Source organism: Anolis sagrei, chromosome 7, assembly GCF_037176765.1.
Source record: "Anolis sagrei isolate rAnoSag1 chromosome 7, rAnoSag1.mat, whole genome shotgun sequence".
NCBI lineage: Eukaryota > Metazoa > Chordata > Lepidosauria > Squamata > Dactyloidae > Anolis > Anolis sagrei.
Window position 1 is genome coordinate 15,551,536 of NC_090027.1, and position 18,577 is coordinate 15,570,112.

General features: G+C 45.1%; 1 protein-coding gene across 10 annotated transcripts in view; it reads left to right on the forward strand.

Moving 5' to 3' along the window:
* The first annotated feature begins 258 nt into the window (after positions 1–258).
* Positions 259–18,577, forward strand: part of CAMK2B (calcium/calmodulin dependent protein kinase II beta) — a 240,945-nt gene continuing 222,626 nt past the window's right edge. For 4 of the 10 annotated variants that reach the window (XM_060787518.2, XM_060787520.2, XM_060787521.2 and 1 more), the window contains exon 1: positions 259–647. In XM_060787518.2, the coding sequence (XP_060643501.2) occupies positions 583–647 (65 nt within the window). In that variant the 5' untranslated portion in view covers positions 259–582. The remainder of the gene's footprint in view (positions 648–18,577) is intronic. The other 6 variants (XM_060787526.2, XM_060787527.2, XM_060787528.2 and 3 more) reach the window with 3 other exon arrangements.

Sequence of the window (18,577 nt, forward strand, 5' to 3'; positions counted from 1 at the left end):
ATGAGCATTGAATAGCCTTGCAGCTTCAAGGCCTGGCTGCTTGCTTGCTGTCTGGGGGAACCCTGGGAGCTGTAGTTTAGGGAGGCAAAGAAGGGGAGAGAAGACAGGGTCCACGCTAGGCACAACGACCCGGAGAGGCAGGCTTGTCGAGGGAGGAGGAGGAAGGGGGGGGGGGCGAGGAAGAGGGGCGTGTCCGGCGGCGCTGATTGGACAGCCGGGGCGAGGAAGGCGGGGCCGGGCGTCGCACGTGGGGAGCGGCCCCTCCCGCGCTGGGAACGGAGTAAGGAAGGAAAGAGGGAAAGAAGGAAGGCAGAAAGGGAGGAAGGAGGGCCCGATCCCACCCCCGGGAGATCCCCGCCTCTGCAGAGAGCCGGAGGGAGTCCTTGCCTGCTTGCTTGCCCGTCTACCTGCCTGCCTGCCTGCGTGCCTCCCTCCCGCGGTGCCCGGGGGCTTTGGCAGCGCCTCGTCCTCCTCCTCCTCATCTTCCTCCTCCTCCTCCTCCTCCTCCTCCCGCCCCGCCTTCCGGAGCCGAGCCCCGGCGGCTCATTGCGGAGCGTTGCAGCCTCCGCCGCTGCTGCCGCGATGGCGACCACCGTGACCTGCACCCGCTTCACCGACGAGTACCAGCTGTACGAGGAAATTGGCAAGTAAGGAGCGGAGCCAGAGAAGGAGGGAGGGAAGGAGGAGGAGGAGGAAGGGGGCTTCCTCGGGGGAAGAAGAAGCCCAAGAAGAAGAAGAAGTTGGGGCTTGGGGGCCTTTGCGCTGGGGTGGGAGACGGGGCCCCCATTGCGCTGCGCAGGCATGACGCACGTTGCAGAGCCGCGGATGGGGAGGGAGGAAGGGAAGGAAGGAAGGGAGGAAGGGAAAGGGAGGAGGAAGGAGAGGAAAGGAAAGGAGGAAGGGAAGGGAATGGGAGGTCAGGAGGAAGAGAAGAGGAGGAAAGGGAAAGGAAGGAGGATAGGAAGGGAGGAGGAAGGGAAGAGGAGGAAAGGAGGAAGGGGAAAGGAGGAAAGGAGGAACAGAAGAGGAGGAAAGGAAGGAAGGGAAGGAGGATGGGAAGGGGAGGAGGAAGGGAAGAGGAGGAAAGGAGGAAGGGGAGGAAAGAAGGAAGAGAAGAGGAGGAAAGGAAGGAAGGGAAGGAGGATAGGAAGGGGAGGAGGAAGGGAAGAGGAGGAAAGGAGGAAGGGGAGGAAAGAAGGAAGAGAAGAGGAGGAAAGGAAGGAAGGGAAGGAGGATGGGAAGGGGAGGAGGAAGGGAAGAGGAGGAAAGGAGGAAGGGAAGGAAAGAAGGAAGAGAAGAGAAGGAAAGGAGGAAGGGAAGGGACCGGCCTTCTCTTCCTCCCTCCCTATTTCTCTTTCCCTCTCCTCCATCGGAGATTGATTTATGAAGCTCCTTCCTCCTCCTCTTCCTCCTCTGCAATCTCAGGGCGGCGGCACCCAAAGTGGGAGGAAGAGAGGGGGGCATGACATTCTCTTCCCCCTCTTTTTTGGGGGGGGGCATGACATGCCCTCCCCGCTTCCTTCTCTCGGCAAGCACAGCATCCTTGCGCAGACCTCTGTCTCTCTGTGCCTCTCTCTTTGAGGGGGGGTCTACTTGGCGGCACGTAGAAGGCAAGGGGGGGGGGAGAGAAAGAGAGAGGGAAGGAAGGAAGGAGAGCGGTTGCGTAACGCTGGGGAGGGGTCGGGAGCCACGCGGCGATTGGTGCAGTGCTTCCTCTTGCCTTTTAAAGGAGAAGAGCCCCCCCTCCCCATCCTCCTCTCGCTCCTCCCGCCCTCCGTCGGGGGCTGTCTGCACATGCTCAGGGGCGCTCTTTCTCTCTCTCTTTCGACATGGTAGGTAGGAAGGAAACTGGGTTGCTGTGAGTTTTTAGGGCTGTGTGGCCATGTCCCAGTAGCATTCTCTCCTGACATTTCGCCTATATCTTTGGCGCAACAAAAGAGGGTTGCGACTATTACTTGAGGAAAAATTGCCTTTGATTCTCTCATTTCTAAAGTGGCTAAGGGGGAAAAGGAAAGGATCTCAGGCCGTTAGGAATGGTGAGAGTTGAAGTCCAAAACACCTGGAGGGCCCAAGTTTGCCCATGCCCGGACTACTGGCATTTTCAGAGGTTCTGTTGTTAGTGAGGCAAGTGGACTATGTCTGTCTATCTATCTATCTATCTATCTATCTATGGAATGTCCAGGGTGGGAGAAACAACTCTTGTCTGTGAGTGTTGCAATTGGCTACCTTGATTAGCGTTGAATGGCCTTGCAGCTTCAAAGCCTGGCTACTTCTTGCCGGGGGGGGGGGTCCTTTGCAGCTGGAAAAACTACAGACCAAGAAAACACACCACTCAGAGGAATTCCAGACAGCAAACAACCAAGCGCCAGTTAACACAAGATGCTTCCAAGCACAACAGTCCAGCTACCTCTGTGCAAATACCCTTACTGATTGACTTTCTAGCTACAAAGGCTACTCGATGCTTCTCAAACTGGCTAATTGCAACACTCACACTGGCAGTTGCAACACTCGCAGTGGGTTAAACCCTTGTGCCGGCAGGACTGAAGACCGACAGGTTGCAGGTTCAAATCTGGGGAGAGCGTGGATGAGCTCCCTCTGTCAGCTCCAGCTTCTCATGCAGGGACATGAGAGAAGGATGGTACCACAAGGATGGTAAAACATCAGGGTGTCCCCTGGGCAACGTCCTTGCAGACGTCCAATTCTCTCACACCAGAAGCGACTTGTAGTTTCTCAAGTAGTTCCTAAAACGGAAAAAAAACAAAAACAAAACAAAAAAATGGCTTCAAACAGACAAGGGTCCTTTCTCCTACCCTGGGCATTCCTCTCTCTCTCTCTACACACACACATATAAATGTAATGTTCATTTGTGGGATTAACATAACTCCAAAACAACTGGATTCAATTGACACCAAATTTGGACACAAGACACCTATCAGGCCAACAAGTGACCATCACTCATAAAGACACTGAAAAACACAAAGGAAGGGACTTAAAAAGCCAAAAAAAGCAAAAAGACGCTACAGCGCATGCTGGCAAACGACTCCCCTGGCAAACAAAACACACAATAACATATCTATCCACACTCTTTTCCAGACTACAACTCCCAGTATCCCCTGGATCAGGCCCTTTAGGAGAGGAGGATGATCCAAATGCATTGCTTCCAAGCTGCAAGCTTTCTTCTCCTTGGATTGCTTTTGAGAGCATCCCAATCCCTGCATATTTCCCATTTCCTATTCCTGGACTGCAACTCCCAGCAATCCTTCAGATAGATAGAGATAGGTAGGTAGATCGATCAGGAGGACTGCTGGGAGTTGGAGTCCAAGAATAGGTAGAGAAGGAAGAATGGGAAGAAAGCGGAAGGGAAAGAAAAGGGGGGAAGGAAGGGAAGAGGAGAAGGAAGGAAGGAAGGAAGGAGAGAGAGAGAGAAAGAGGGAGGGAAGGTTGGCCACAACAATGCGTGGCGGGTACAACTAGTATATATATATATATATATATATATATACTCCACATGTCTCACTAGCAACCAAACCTCTGAAGATGCCATTAGCCACAAATGCAGGCAAAAGTCAGGAGGAAATTCTACTAGAGCATGGCCACAGATATATAAACGTCACTTAGTTTCCAACAGACCCCACAACCTCTGAGGATGCCTGCCATAGATGTGGGTGAAACGTCAGGAGAGAATGCTACTGAAACATGGCCATACAGCTCGGAAAACTCACAGCAACCCAGTGATTCCGGACATGAAAGCCTTTAACAACATAAGGAAGGAAAACCTCCTCCACAGGGCTCATGAAGGAGCGAATGGGCAAACCTCTCCGCTCCCTTTGGCTTCCCTCCCACCTGTGACCTCTCCTACATAGGTTCCCGTCCCCAGTAGCAATTGAACATCTCTCCAAACCAGTCTTGGGAAAGGCATACCGTGGTGAAGGCCCAGATGGGGAAGACGCAACCCAGAGGACCCCAAAGAGGGCATTGGGTGTGCCCGCTTTCCTGGAAATCCGCTGCGTGAGCCTCCTCTTGGCTCTTCCTCGAGCGATGCGGGTTGGCTGTAGGAACGGTCTTCTGCTTGGCAGGATCAAGGAGCAACCTTCTCTTGCGGCTGTTTCCTTCCAAGCCTGCCTCTTGGCCATCCTCAAAAGCAACATCATCACCATCCCTGGTGGCACAATGGGTTAACCCAGTGGTTCTCAACCTGGGGTTCCCAGATGTTTTTGAACTCCCAGAAATCCCAGCCAGTTTATCAGATGTTAGGATTTCTGGGAGTTGAAGGCCAAAAACATCTGGGGACCGCAGGTTGAGAACCACTGGGTTAAACCCTTGTGCTGGCAGGACTGATGACCGATAGGTCGGAGGTTCGAACCTGGGGAGAGCGTGGATGAGCTCCCTCTGTCAGCTCCAACTCCTCATGTGGGGACATGAGAGAAGTCTCCCACAAGGGTGGTAAAACATCAAAACATCTACGCATCCCCTGGGCAACATCCTTGCAGAGCACCAATTCTTTCACACCAGAAGCGACTTGCAGTTTCTCAAGGAAAAAAAATCACCATTCCAACAATTCGGCCTGATTTCTCTCTTTAAGTGCAATGCATTCCAGATGTTGAGCTTTGCTTGCAAGGATAGTGGAAGAGCCACTGGCTTGTTGGCATCTAGGAGGACGTGATTCCAAGTCCTAGAGAGGGTCAAATGCACTCTCTCAGCTTTGGGAGGAGGCGATGGCCAACTCCCTTGTCAAGACAATCCTGTGACAGAGGGCCAGATTAGAAATCCCTATAGTTCAAAAGCTACTGGTCCTCACGTGTTACATCAGACATGGGCAAACCTGGACCCTCCAGGTGTTTTGGACTCCAACTCCCACAATTCCTAACAGCCTCAGGCCCCTTCCTTTTCCCCCTCAGCCGCTTAAGAAATGGGAGAATCAAAGGCATTTTTTCCTCAAGTAATAGTCGCAACCCTCTTTTGTCAATTGAAAAAGTTGATAAAAAGTGTGACTATTATGCAATGAAATACAGTACTTCCTTGGGTCATAACTTCCAAAGCAACAATTCCTAATTCAGTTCAGTCAAACAGGGTCTCACATTGTCCAAAGAGTAATAGTCACAGCCCTCTTTTGTCAATTTAAAAAGTGGATTAAAAACTGTGACTATTATGCGATGAAATACAGTACTCCCTGGATCATAACTCCCAAAGGAACAACTCCCAATTCAGCTCAGACAAACGGGTTTTTGCACTGTCCAAAACTTAAGTGGCTGAGGGGGAAAAGGAAAGTGCCTGAGGCTGTTAGGGATTGTGGGAGTTGGAGTCCAAAACACCTGGAAGGCCCAAGTTTGCCCATGCCTCTTATAGAACAATACAGTCTTATCCAGAGCCTTGAAAGTCACTTTTTCCAGAAATTATTGTTACAGGATTCCATAAAATGCAAGTCTCTGTGCCCTTGTCTGCGATGAATGTGTTTCTGGCAGGGCTACAACTTGGAATGCATTAATTTCAAGCTTTGGTTCTCGAGAGTATTAGTATCATACTATGAATAGTATGGGCCTGTTGTGGATATGGTATGAGTAGGATTGTGTGTTCGTGCAGTTTTTAAGGATCAGATTAATTTTTTAAAATTATATTAATATTTTTATTAATGCATTTGCTTACTTTTAATGCAGTGTTTGTTGTTAGCTGCCTTGAGTTCCTATATTGGCAGAAAAATGAGATACATAGAATCATAGAGTTGGAAGAGACCTCATGGGCCATCCAGTCCAAGCCCCTATCAAGAAGCAGGAAAATTTCATTCAAAGCACCCTTGAGAGATGGCCACCCAGCCTCTGTTTAAAAGCTTCCAAAGAAGGAGCCTCTACCACACTCCGGGGCAGAGAGTTCCATTGCTGAACGGCTCTCACAGTCAGGAAGTTCTTCCTGATGTTCAGATGGAATCTCCTTTCTTGTGGTTTGAAACCATTGTTCTGTATCCTAGTCGCCAAGGAAGCAGAAAACAAGTTCGCTCCCTCCTCCCTATGATGTCCCCTCACATCTTTATACATGGCCATCATGTCTCCTCTCAGCCTTCTCTTCTTCAGGCTAAACATGCCCAGCTCTTTAAGCCACTCCTCATAGGGCTTGTTCTCCAGACCCTTGATCATTTTAGTCGCTCTTCTTTGGACACATTCCAGCTTGTCAATATCTCTCTTCAATTGTGGTGCCCAGGATTGGAGACAATATTCCAGGTTTCAATTCCTATCAATACAAATAAGCGATAGACATATCTTCTTTATTTATCAGTATTCTGGTATCTCGCTTTGCTCCCAGTTCTGAAGGGCTGACCATGTAAATGCTTTAAACTCAAAGTTTATTTATTTATCGTGTGAGAAGTGAATGGAAGGCACAGTTATAATGTATTTAAAAACACAAAGTTTTAAAACTTGGATTATGCTAAATGTCCTTTGACCAGAAGCTGGCCACTTGGAGCGCCTCTGGTGTCGCTGTGAGAAGGTCCTCCAGTGGGTATGTGACAGGGCTCAGGTTGCATTGTAATAAGTGGTCTGTGGGTTGCTCTTCTCCACACTCGCATGTTGTGAACTCTACTTTATAGCCCCATTTGCTAAGATTAGCTCTGCAACCCGTGGTGCAGTCTGTCCAGCACCTTACAAGTTGCCCAGTTTTCTGTGTTTCTAGAAGGGAGTTTCTCATCTGGTATCAGCCAATGATTGAGGTTCCAGGTTTTTGCCTGCCACTTTTGGACTCTTGCTTGCTGAGGTGTTCCTGTGAGTGTCTCTGTAGATCGGGGGTCCTCAAACTTTTTAAACAGAGGGCCAGGTCACAGTCCCTCAAACTGTTGGGAGGGTCGGATTATAATTTGGGAAAAAAATGAATGAATTCCTATGCACATTGCACATATTTTATTTGTAGTTCAAAAAAACACTTAGAAACAATACATTAATTAAAAAGAAGAACAATTTTAACAAATATAAACTTATTAGTATTTCAATGGGATATGTGGGCCTGCTTTTGGCTGATGAGATAAGATTGTTGTTGTTGTGTGCTTTCAGGTCGTTTCAGACTTAAGTTGACCTTGAGTGAAGGTTGGGTAAATGACCTTGGAGGGCCATATCCGGTCCCTGGACCTTAGTTTGAGGACCCCTGCTGTAGATCTTAGGAAGCTATTTCTTGATTAAAGTCATTGGCTTGCTGGCTGATATCTGAACAGAGGATGGGCCGGAGTTGTCAATGCCTTGGCCCTTTCCTTAAAGGCTGCTACTTCCCGATGGATGCTGGCTAAACAGTGTAATTTCTCCAGTGGTGTTGGGCGTTGACATCCTGTGATAATGTGGCAAGTCTAATTAAGAGCCACGTGCACTGTTTTAACGTGGTAAAATGTATTCCACACTGGCTATGTATACTCAGCAGCAGAGTAGCAAAGTGCAAAGGCGGATGTCTTAACTGTGTCTGTTTGTGATCCTTAGGTTGTTCTAGTCAGCTTTTGTACAATATTATTTCTAGCACCCACTTTTTGCTTGCTATCCAAGCAGCACTTCTTATAAGTCAGAGCACAGTCCACAGTAATTCCCAGGTATTTTGGTGTGCTGCAATGCCCCAGTGCAATTCCTTCCCAGATAATCCTTAGAGATCGAGATGGGTCTCCCCTTAAGGTGAACAGCACATGTCTGCATTTTAGATGGATTAGGATTCAACTGGTTTTCTCTGTAATAGGCAGTAAGAGCATCTAAAGCTTCTGTTCAACCATTTCAAAGCTCCCTGCTTGGGTGGTGATGGCACAATCATCAGCATAGATGAAACTCTCTGTCCCTTCTGGCAGTGGCTGGTCATTTGTGTAAATATTAAACATTGATGGAGCAAGCACATGCCCCTGAGGCAGGCCAGTTTTCTGTTTTTGCCATCTGCTTTTCTGGCCCTGGAACTCAACAAAAAAGCTCCTTTTTGTAGCAGATTTCCTATGAAGCGGGTGAAACCTTAAGTATCTTAGAGTAATAGATATGTGGTGGGACAAGCTCTGTTGGACTGATGCCTATTTTGTTGGATACATCCTGCCAACTTCCTCCTTATGCAGGTGTTTGAGTTATTTGAGTCTTCTCCTGTCTCTTAAATCAGTCTCTAACTCTCCCTGAATATTTGGCAATAATGATCTTTGGTTCCCAACCAGGTCTTGCTTCTCTCTCTCTGTCACATTTTTGTTTGTGGTTGTGGTGCTGTTTGGCTGCATCTGTTACAGAATGAAACATCTTTGGTGACTTCCTCCAGAGTTACCTACTTTTGTCTTTTTGGTTGCTGTAATTCTTTCAAGCTGTATGGCCATGTTCCAGAAGCATTCTCTCCTGACGTTTCACCCACATCTATGGCAGGCAATTGGAAACTTGGCAAGTGAGGTTTATATATCTGTGGAATAATGTCCAGGGTGGGAGAAAGAACTCTTGTCTGCTTGAGGCAAATGTGAATCTAGCAATTGGCCACCTTGATTAGCATTGAATGGCTGCTTCCTACTTTGGGGAATCCTTTGTTGGAAGGACAGTAAATAAAGAGAAACACTAAAAGAAAAGAAAAAAAACCCAGGATAATTCCTGACATGAAACAATCAGGGCCAATTAACATCTTCCAACAAAGGATTCCCCCAGCCAGGCTTTGAAACTGCAAGGCAATTCAGTGCTAATCAAGGTGGCCAATTGCAACATTCACACTTGCCTCAAGCAGACAAGCGTTTTTTTCTCCCACCCTGGATATCATTTCACAAATATATTAATCTTACTTGCCTAGTTTCCAACATACCTCACAACCTCTGAGGATGCCTGCCATAGATGTGGATGAAATTTCAGGAGTGAATGCTTCTGGAACAAGGCCATATAACCTGGAAAACTCACAGCAACCCAGTGATTCCGGCATTTTGTCTTTTTCTCTTCACCTGGAAGAACTTGAATTCACCTGGAAGGTCTTGAATTTTCTCCAGGCTTGCGTATTCCCATGAAACCAATACATACAGATTCTGAGTCACAGCAGGGCAAGCTAGAGGCATTTTAGACAGTGGCAGCAGGTGGCCCCAATGGCAGTAGTGTGAGGAATGTACTTTGGGTTTCAGCTCCTTTTAAGGATTGCTCACAGGTGCTGAATGTATTTGTGGACATGATTCAGCACCTTGGATAGTTCCTACAAAGTAAACGATTTCTGAATTAACTGTCCCCCAGATGTGGAGTCAGTTACTTAATTAAGAGAAACATGACATCTTCTCAACCAGTGGTTCTCAACCTGTTGGTCCCCAGTTGTTTTTCTCTACAATTCCCAGAAATCCCAGCCCGTCTACCAGCTGTTAGGATTTCTGGGAGTTGAAGGCCAAAACATCTGGAGACCCATAGGATGAGAACCACTGCCAACTGTCTGAATTTCATGGTGTTCTTAAGGCAGCATTTCTCAACCTGGGGGTCGGGACCCCTGGAGGGGTTGAGGGGGGATGTCAGAGGAGTTGCCAAAGGCCATCAGAAAACACAGAAGTTTTGCCCAGTTCTATCATTAGTGGGATTCAGAATGTTCTTTGATTGTAGGTGAACTATAAATCCCAGTGACTACAACTCCCAAATGTCAAAGTCTATTTTCCCCAAACTCCACTAGTGTTCACATTTGGGTGTATTGAGTATTCATGCCAAGTTTGGTTCATATCCATCATTGTTTGAGTCTACCGTGCTCTCTGGTTGTAGGTGAACTACAACTCCGAAACCCTTCCAGTATTTTCTGTTGGTCATTAGGTGTTCTGTGTGCCAAGTTTCGTTCAATTCCATTGTTGGTGGAGTTCAGAATATTGAGTATTTGTGCCAAATTTGGTCCAGTGAATGAAAATCCATCCTGCATATCAGATATTTACATTATGATTCATAACAGTAGCAAAATTACAGTTATGAAGTAACAACAAAAATAATGTTATGGTTGAGGGTCATCACAAGATGAGGAACTGTATTAAGAGGCCACGGCATTAGGAAGGTTGAGAAGCACTGCCTTAAGGTATACTGCCACATAGCTATTTATGGCTAGGATGGCCCATTTTCAGAGGTCAAGGAACTGTATGCAGCCCCTTGTAAGTCTGCTCCCATTTACTTCCCCTCCTCCAGCTTTAGAGCATTTGAAATTGATCAGTACTTTCGGATGGGCTGACAACCAGTGAATTTATTTTGAGATTTTGCAGCCGCGTAGTGGTCTCTGACCACCTTGTTCTATGCCCACCTCCACAACATCTGCTGGCTCAAGTGTTTCGCTCTACCTTGTGGAGAGGCTACATCTGAACAACTATATTATCTACTAGCCGTCCCCTGCCATGCGTTGCTGTGGCCCAGTCTGGTGATCTGGAAAATAAAATAATGAGAAAGTGTTGGTTTCTAAAATATATAATGTCTTTATGCTTGTGGGTAAATAGTATTTCTTGCTGTTTCTTTGTCAGTGTTGATATGGAGATTGTCTGGTTTACCTACTCTGGAACATGCAAAATATGTTGGTTCCTCTTTAGGAGTCCCTTTCAAATCTATGATACTATATCTATGTGTGTGTGAATCATTTATAATTATCTATCTATATCTATGGCTGGATGGCGCTTTGTCAGGAAGGCTTTGATTACGTTTTCTTGCCCTGGTGAAGGGACTTGGACTGGATGGCCTTAGGTATTTTCTGTTGGTCATGGGGGTTCTGTGTGGGAAGTTTGGCCCAATTCTGTCATTGGTGGGGTTCAGAATGCTCTTTGATTGTAGGTGAACTATAAATCCCAGTAACCACAAATCCCGAATGTCAAGGTCTAGTTCCCCCAAACTCCATCTGTGTTCATATATGGGCATATGGAGTATTTGTGCCAAGTTTGGTCCTGATCCATCATTGTTTGAGTCCACAGTGCTGTCTGGATGTAGGTGAACTACAACTCTCAAACTCAAGGTCAATGCCCGCCAAACCCTTCCGGTGTTTTATGTTGATCATGGGAGTCCTGTGTGCGACGTTTGGTTCAATTTCATCATTGGTGGAGTTCAGAATGCTCTTTGATTGTAGGTGAACTATAAATCCCAGCAACTACAACTCCCAAATGACAAAATCATTTTTTTTTGAGTGATGATCACTCCTTGGGATAGTAGGTGTCTTGTGGCAAAACTTGGCGGCAATTTATCCAGTGGTTTTTGAGTTATGTTAATCCCACAAACGAACATTACATTTTTATTTATATAATTTTTTCAGTAAGATATATTGCTTTCAGTGCTTGGAATCTATGCCTCAAAGGGAAGAATATCAGGCCACTTAGCAGTTCAGAAGTTTCTAATTTAGTATGTGAACAACATTTCTCTTTGCCTTTGCGATCTAGATATTTTTAAAAAATTTTGCACTCAGAGAACTATTTCATAACTACTAGGGTGGAGAGTGCTATAATGAGAGCATCCTTGATCAAGGTATGGCCTACAAGTAGCTGAAATGTGACCTTGAGTTAAGTTTACCTCATTATGATTGAAACACACAGTTTCTTCCTCGCCACGTTTTGTCCCCAATTCTCTTTGGTTTGCCAGGTCATAAAGCTACAGTGACAGTATTCGTTGTGGATATTTTTACTCCAGTTTTTCACTCCAGATACTGTACATAGTTTTATTTTTAAAGGAAACAAAAGCTGGAATTATACTGGCCCTGGGAATTAGCACAGCAGTACTGCAAATCAATATACAAGAGGAGGACTAGATAAAAGAAAGCGGGGAGCTTTAACACAGTGTTCCTCAACCTGGGGGTCATGAGAGGGGTGTCAAAAGGGGTCGCTAAAGACCATCAGAAAACGCAGTATTTTCTGGGTTGTTGTCGGTTTTTTTGGGCTATGTGGCCATGTTCTAGAGGCATTCTCTCCTGACGTTTCACCCGCATCTGTGGCAAGCATCCTCAGAGGTACTACCTCCGAGGATGCTTGCCATAGATGCGGGCGAAACGTCAGGAGAGAATGCCTCTAGAACATGGCCATGTAGCCCAAAAAAACCCACAACAACCCAGTGATTCTGGTCATGAAAGCCTTGGACAATACAATATTTTCTCCTGCTCATGGGGGTTCTGTGTGGGAAATTTGGCCCAATTCTTTCGTTGGTGGGGTTCAGAATGTTCTTTGATTGTATGTGAACTATAAATCCCAGCAACTACGACTCCCAAATGTAAAGGTCTGTTTTCCCCAAATTCCACCAGTGTCCACATTTTGACATATTGAGTATTCTTGCCACATTTGCTCCAGATCCATTATTGTTTGAGTCCACAGTGCTCTGGATGTAGGTAAACTACAACTTCCAAACTCAAGGTTTTTAAACTGTTTTAAATTGCTTTTAAATTTTGTTAGATTTTAGCCTTTCTTGTAAGCTGCTCCAAGCCCCAGGGGAGTGGTGGCATATAAGTCCAAATAATAAATAAATAAATGCCCACCAAACTCTTCCAGTTTTTTCTGTTTGTCATGGGAGTTCTGTCTGCCAAGTTTAGTTCAATTCCATCATTGGTGGAGTTCAGAATGCTCCTTGATTGTAGGTAAACTATAAATTCCAGCAACTACAACTCCCAAATGACAAAATCAATCCCTGCCCAACCCCACCAGCAGCCCAATGTAGGTGTTTAGGGTATTTGTGCTAAATTCGGTCCAGTGAATGAAAATATTTATTGCATATGAGATATTTACATTACAATTCATAACAGTAGCAAAAGTATGGTTATGAAGTAGCAACGAAAATAATGTTATTGTTGGGGGTCGCCACAACATGAGGAACTGTATTAAGTGGTTGCGGCCTTAGGAAGGTTGAGAACCACTGCTTTAACAGAAATGTCTGTAATTGAACTCAAGAGTCATCAGTGGCACAACTAATTTCTAGCAAGGAGTCTAAACTCTTGATGTTGCCAACAGATAAAGCCCTTTCCCTTAATTCAATGAGATGGAACATTCAGAACGGTCTCGACTGGAAGTTTGGACAGAGAACCTTGTAGTAGGAAATGATTCTCATAGATCCTGACTTTTAATTGCTTATGGCCCTTGAAAGTAATAACTGAATCTTATGATGCTCCTTCTAAAGTGTATGTAACATTCATGGGCAAACTTTGACCCTCCAGGTATTTTGGACTTCAACTCCCACAATTCCTACCTGCCTACCAGTTGTTAGGAATTGTAGTAGTTGGAGTCCAAAACATCTGGAGGACCAAAGTTTGCCCATGCCTGCTATACAAGTATCATTGTTTGCAAATGGTGAAGTTTATACAATGGTTGTACTGAAATTTATACTTATTGGATTGTAATCCCTTTATTTACAAAATGAGATGTTGCAGCTATATGTGTGTGTGTGTAAAATAACTCTGCTTACAACATGGTACATGTGCTCCTGGTGGCGTAGTAGGTTAAACCCCTGTGCCGGCAGGATTAAAGACGGACAGGTTGCAGGTTCGAATCCGGGGAGCGCACGGGTGAGCTCCCTCTATCAGCTCTAGCTCCTCATGTGGGGACATGAAAGAAGCCTCGTGCAAGGATGGTAAAAACATCAAAACATCCAGACATTAAATAATTAAATAAAGGAGGAGGAGGTTTGCGGACCAGATTTTTGTTTTTGCGGCCCATTGGTGGTTCTCGGCCCATAGGTTAAGAACCACTGTGTTAAATACATTTTGGGGGAAAAACTTTTGGGCATTCCTAGGTCTAGTATCTGATGGTATCTTCGACATCACTGAACTGCATTCAGTTGTTTCTTTGGTCTGTTTTTTATGAAAGGGTCCCCAGTTGTTTTGTTGTGTTTACACTGGTAATAAGACGTGGACACAACTGTATGGCTCTAAGGCAGGCATGGGCAAACTTGGTCCCTCTGGGTGTTTTGGACTTCAGCTCCCACAATGGCTAAAGCCTCAGGCCCTTTCCTTAAGTGGCTGAAGGGAGAAAAGGAAGGGGCCTGAGGATGTTAGAAATTGTGGGAGTTGAAGTCCAAAACACGTGGAGGGAGGGCCCAAATTTGCCCACTCCTGCTCTAAGGTTAAGAATCAGTCTATGGAGTGACAGCACTTCACCTCCTTCAGACCAAAGTATGTGGTAGACACAATTTTCCTACAGACCTTTATGTAGTTGCATGTGTCTCATGTTGTAAATAATGTAGTTATGACTAGATGGGCATTACTTTTATTTGACCGTTGTATAAGAATATGTAACTCTCTAAAATGGTCTGTAGTCAATTTAAAGCTGTTGAACTTCTGAATGCTCTTACAAGGCATGTTTTTGACTGAGTATGTTCCAGTAGTCTCCATAAGTACCAATTTTTTTTGTCAAGGTCATGGCCTACCAACCCGCTGTTCCCTTGTCTTCATAACCTTTCATCCTTTATTCTCATTCTATTGCCTTACTCTCATTTCTCACAAGCTTCCTTATGGGCACCTTGTGTTAATGTTTGGCCCGCTCCTGCTTCCTCCTTGATTTTTCCTTCTTTGAACTTCTTCTAAACCCAGTTGCTCTTCCCAGCTGGACCCTCAACTGAATCCACAGCTGAACTTACATAAATCCTGTTGATTCAGTGGATTGAGGCCAGCGTTTGGATTCTGCTTCTAACAACCTATTTATTATTCATAATCATTATTATATATTAAACAGCCTAAGTCTGCGTACAGAGAAACACCAGGGAAAGAAAAAGGAAATTGAGAATCAGGGGAATGGGTTTTCATACGTCTACAATACCTGAAGACTCTGTAGAAGGAGGCTGAGGCTGGATCTGGACTACCATAGTTTCAGAATATAATTTGACTGCATTGAACTAGATTATAGAGCAATGTATATAATCATAGAATCATAGAATCAAAGAGTTGGAAGAGACCTCATGGTCCATCCAGTCCAATTCCCTGCCAAGAAGCAGGAATATTGCATTCAAATCACCCTTGACAGATGGCCATCCAGCCTCTGCTTAAAAGCTTCCAAAGAAGGAGCCTCCACCACACTCCGGGGCAGAGAGTTCCACTGCTGAACAGCTCTCACAGTCAGGAAGTTAAACTGCATTATTTGGAGTCTAGATCAAGCCTGATTCATCTTCCAGTTGCAGAGAGCATTGATATCTAAAGACACAGGTGAAGTCAGTGGCCATGGAAAGTACTACATGCTTGCAGAAAAGTCATCATCATTTATTTAATATATTTGTATACCGCCCTTCTCAGCCCGCAGGCAACTCAGGGTGGTTTACAGAGGCAACAATTCAATGCCCAACAACACCAAAAACATTTTAAAACATTAACATATAATATAAAACCATAACAAGATCAACAAAACATAAATCATTTGCATCTCTTCATTAAAAACGTTGTCCAAACTCATCATCCAGTCTTTCCATATTCCTGTGTCTTGTTACACTTCATTTTCAAATGTTTGCTCAAACAGCCAAGCCTTAACTTTTTTCTGGAATGTTAAAAGGGAGGAGACCGATCTAATATCCCTAGGAAGGACATTCCACAGCTGAGGGGCCACCATTGAGAAGGCCCTGCCTCTCGTCCCCGCCAAACGTATTTGTGATGCAGGCGGGATCGAGAGCATGGCCTCCCCAGGCGATCTTAAAGTCCCAGCAGGTTCATAAGGGGAGGTAAGTTGAGCCAGAACTGTTTAGGGCTTTATAGGCTCAAGCCAGCACTTTGAATTGTGCCCGGTAGCAAACTGGCGGCCAATAGAGCTGGCCCAACAGAGGAGTTGTATGCTCTCTGAGCACTGCTTCTGTTAATGATATGGCTGCCATTCGTTGGACCATTTGAAGCTTCCAGACAGTCTTCAAGGGCAGCCCCATGTAGTAAAAGACTCTTTGTGAATAATTCCCTCTGCACAAAAAACAACTTTGCCTATATTGACCTGCAACTCTGCCCTCAGACTCTGAGGGGCCTTCCAGATAGGCCTTATATCCCTGGATCTGATCCCAGGTTTTCTGCTTTAAACTGGATTATATGAGTCCGCGCTGCCAGATTGTATTTTTCCGTGTCAGGAGTGACTTGAGAAACTGCAAGTGGCTTCTGGTGTGAAAGAATTGGCCGTCTGCAAGGACTTCGCCCAGAGGACACCCAAATATTTTGATGTTTTACCATCCTTGTGGCAGGCTTCTCACATGTCCATGAACGGGAAGTTGGAGCTGACAGAGGGAGCTCATCCATGCACACCCCAGATTCTAACCTCCGACCTGTCCTGCCAGGACAGGGTTTAACTCATTGCACCACTGGGGGCTCCGCACTGCCACATAATCTGGGATAAACAGAAAACTTGGAGTTATAGGACCTGTCTGGAAGGGCCCTGAGAGAGTTACAAGACTCAATCTTAGACAACTACTGGATGCAAAGTGTATCTGTTCTACATGCAGTGTACTTTGTCCCTATCTGTCTGCTTTCTCCTCTACTCTCAGGCTTTCAAGAATAGTATCTGCAGGTTTTGTGCTGCTTGCAGATTTTGGTCTTGAATTTGTCCTTGCCTAGATAACTACTCCCTCTTTGTGTGCTTTTGGCCTACATCTTTGGACTCCCCTGACAGAGCCCATCCATCTTGGACTTGCCAGAAATAGGCCACAGCCAGTACGACAGGCTTCGCGTTTGCAAACGTGATACATTTCTTATTCCCATGCCTCTTGCCCAGGGATCCTCTGTAGGCTGTACAAACTGTCCCAAATGCCAACAATTCCTAAAAATAACAGGACTTTTGACTTTGGTAAGTCACATTTTCTCAGCCTGAGATGAAAGGCATGAGCAAATCCCCTCTGAATAAATCTTGCAAAGGAAACCTTGTGGTACCTTTAGGGGTTCCATAAGTCAGAAACAACTTGACAATACACAATCAACTATGGTAGATAATCTTTCCTGTGAGCAACATAGTATATTCAAAACAGTGGCAATTTCAGGTGACTGATCTAGGCTTTCATAAAACAAGGCATGAAACAATCAAGGCCAATTAACACCTCCTAACAAAGGATTCCCCCAGGCAGGAAGCAGCCAGTCTTTGGAGGTGCAAGGCCATTCAATGCTAATCAATATGGCCAATTGCAACATTCCCACTTGCCTCGAACAGACAAGAGTTATTTCTCCCACCCTGGACATTATTCCACAGATATATAAACCTCACTTTCCTAGTTTCCAACAGACCTCACAACTTCTGAGGATGCCTGTCATAGATGTAGGCAAAATTTCAGGAGAGAATGCTTCTGAAACATGGCCATATAACCTGGAAAATTCACAGCAATCCAAACAAGGCATTGTTTTTGTATATTGGATTATACAGTATGAGTCATGCTGGGGCCCATCATATGTCTGAAACTGCATTATATGGCACTGTAGACAGGGTCATTAGCTAATCATTGTTAATTGTCTTAATTGTCTCAGAAGCTGGGTGTGGAGACAGAATTGTGTGTCTTGCCTGTTTAAGCTCCTAGGAGGAGAAGTGGGTTGTGAATATGACATTGTTTCCCTTTTTTGTAAAGTGCTATGTACAAATGTATTTCGTGGTCATTGTCGTACGGCAGGATTGGACTTCAGATATTTGGGACTTCACCTTCGAAGCTCCAACCAGCTTTGCTAATGGCAAAGGGCTATGGCAGGTGTAACTCTAAAACTTGGAGGGGCAAAAGTTTCACATACTTGATATGTGAAAAATAGCAGAGCAGCAGAGTTGTGGGAGTTGAGGATATGGAGTTTCTGGTGAACTACAACTCTAAAACTCAAGGTCAATGCCCACCAAACCCTTCCTGTATTTTCCGTTGGTCATGGGAGTTCTGTATACCAAGTTTAGTTCAATTCCATTTTTGGTGGAGTTCAAAATGCTCTTTGATTGTAGGTAAACTATAAATCCCAGCAACTACAACTTCCAAATGACAAATCACCCCACACAACCTCACCAGTATTAAAATGTGGGTGTATTGGGTATTTGTTACGGTTGGGGGTCACCACAATATGTGGAACTGTATTAAGCGGTAAGGTTGAGAAACACTGCAGTAAGTTGTAACAGGATCAAGTATGTGTGTGTGTTAAAGAAAATCTTATGCTGTTAATTATTATATGCAGCTGCTAATGTAGGTCAACTAGTAAGTTTGGACCATACCTGGTGTGGTATAACTGTATGGTTTTTAGAATACAGTTCAGCTTTTGCTCTGAGGAGCCTTTGCTCAGGCATTTTGCTCAACCATTTCTACTTCTCGCTCATTTGGATGAAGATGAGGAAGCCTTATTCTGTATTGCTTACAAAGACTATGTAAGTTTGTTGCACTGTTTGTAACATTGCAAGTTTATGTTTTAACCCTATTGATAAGAGCAAAGTTTTTCTGTGTTTTCCTCATGCCTGGGAGCAATGTTATTGTGTCTTCTGTATTGGACTTGCCTGAAACCCACTTGAGCGCAACAAGTCCCCCTTGTTGAGTCAGTCCCCCAAACCCTCCAGTATGTTCAGTTGCTGATTAATTCTGATCTGTAGGTTGTACCCCATAGAAAATAGTAGGGAATGGTTATGGAAGTGGGTGAGGTCATGCAAATTCTACACCAATGGGGAAGTCAGAAACACTGAGATGTCTGTGGTGGAGGAAAAGCATAAAATCTAGGATGAAATTGTCCCTGTATGAAAGCCTTCACTTGGGTGGTG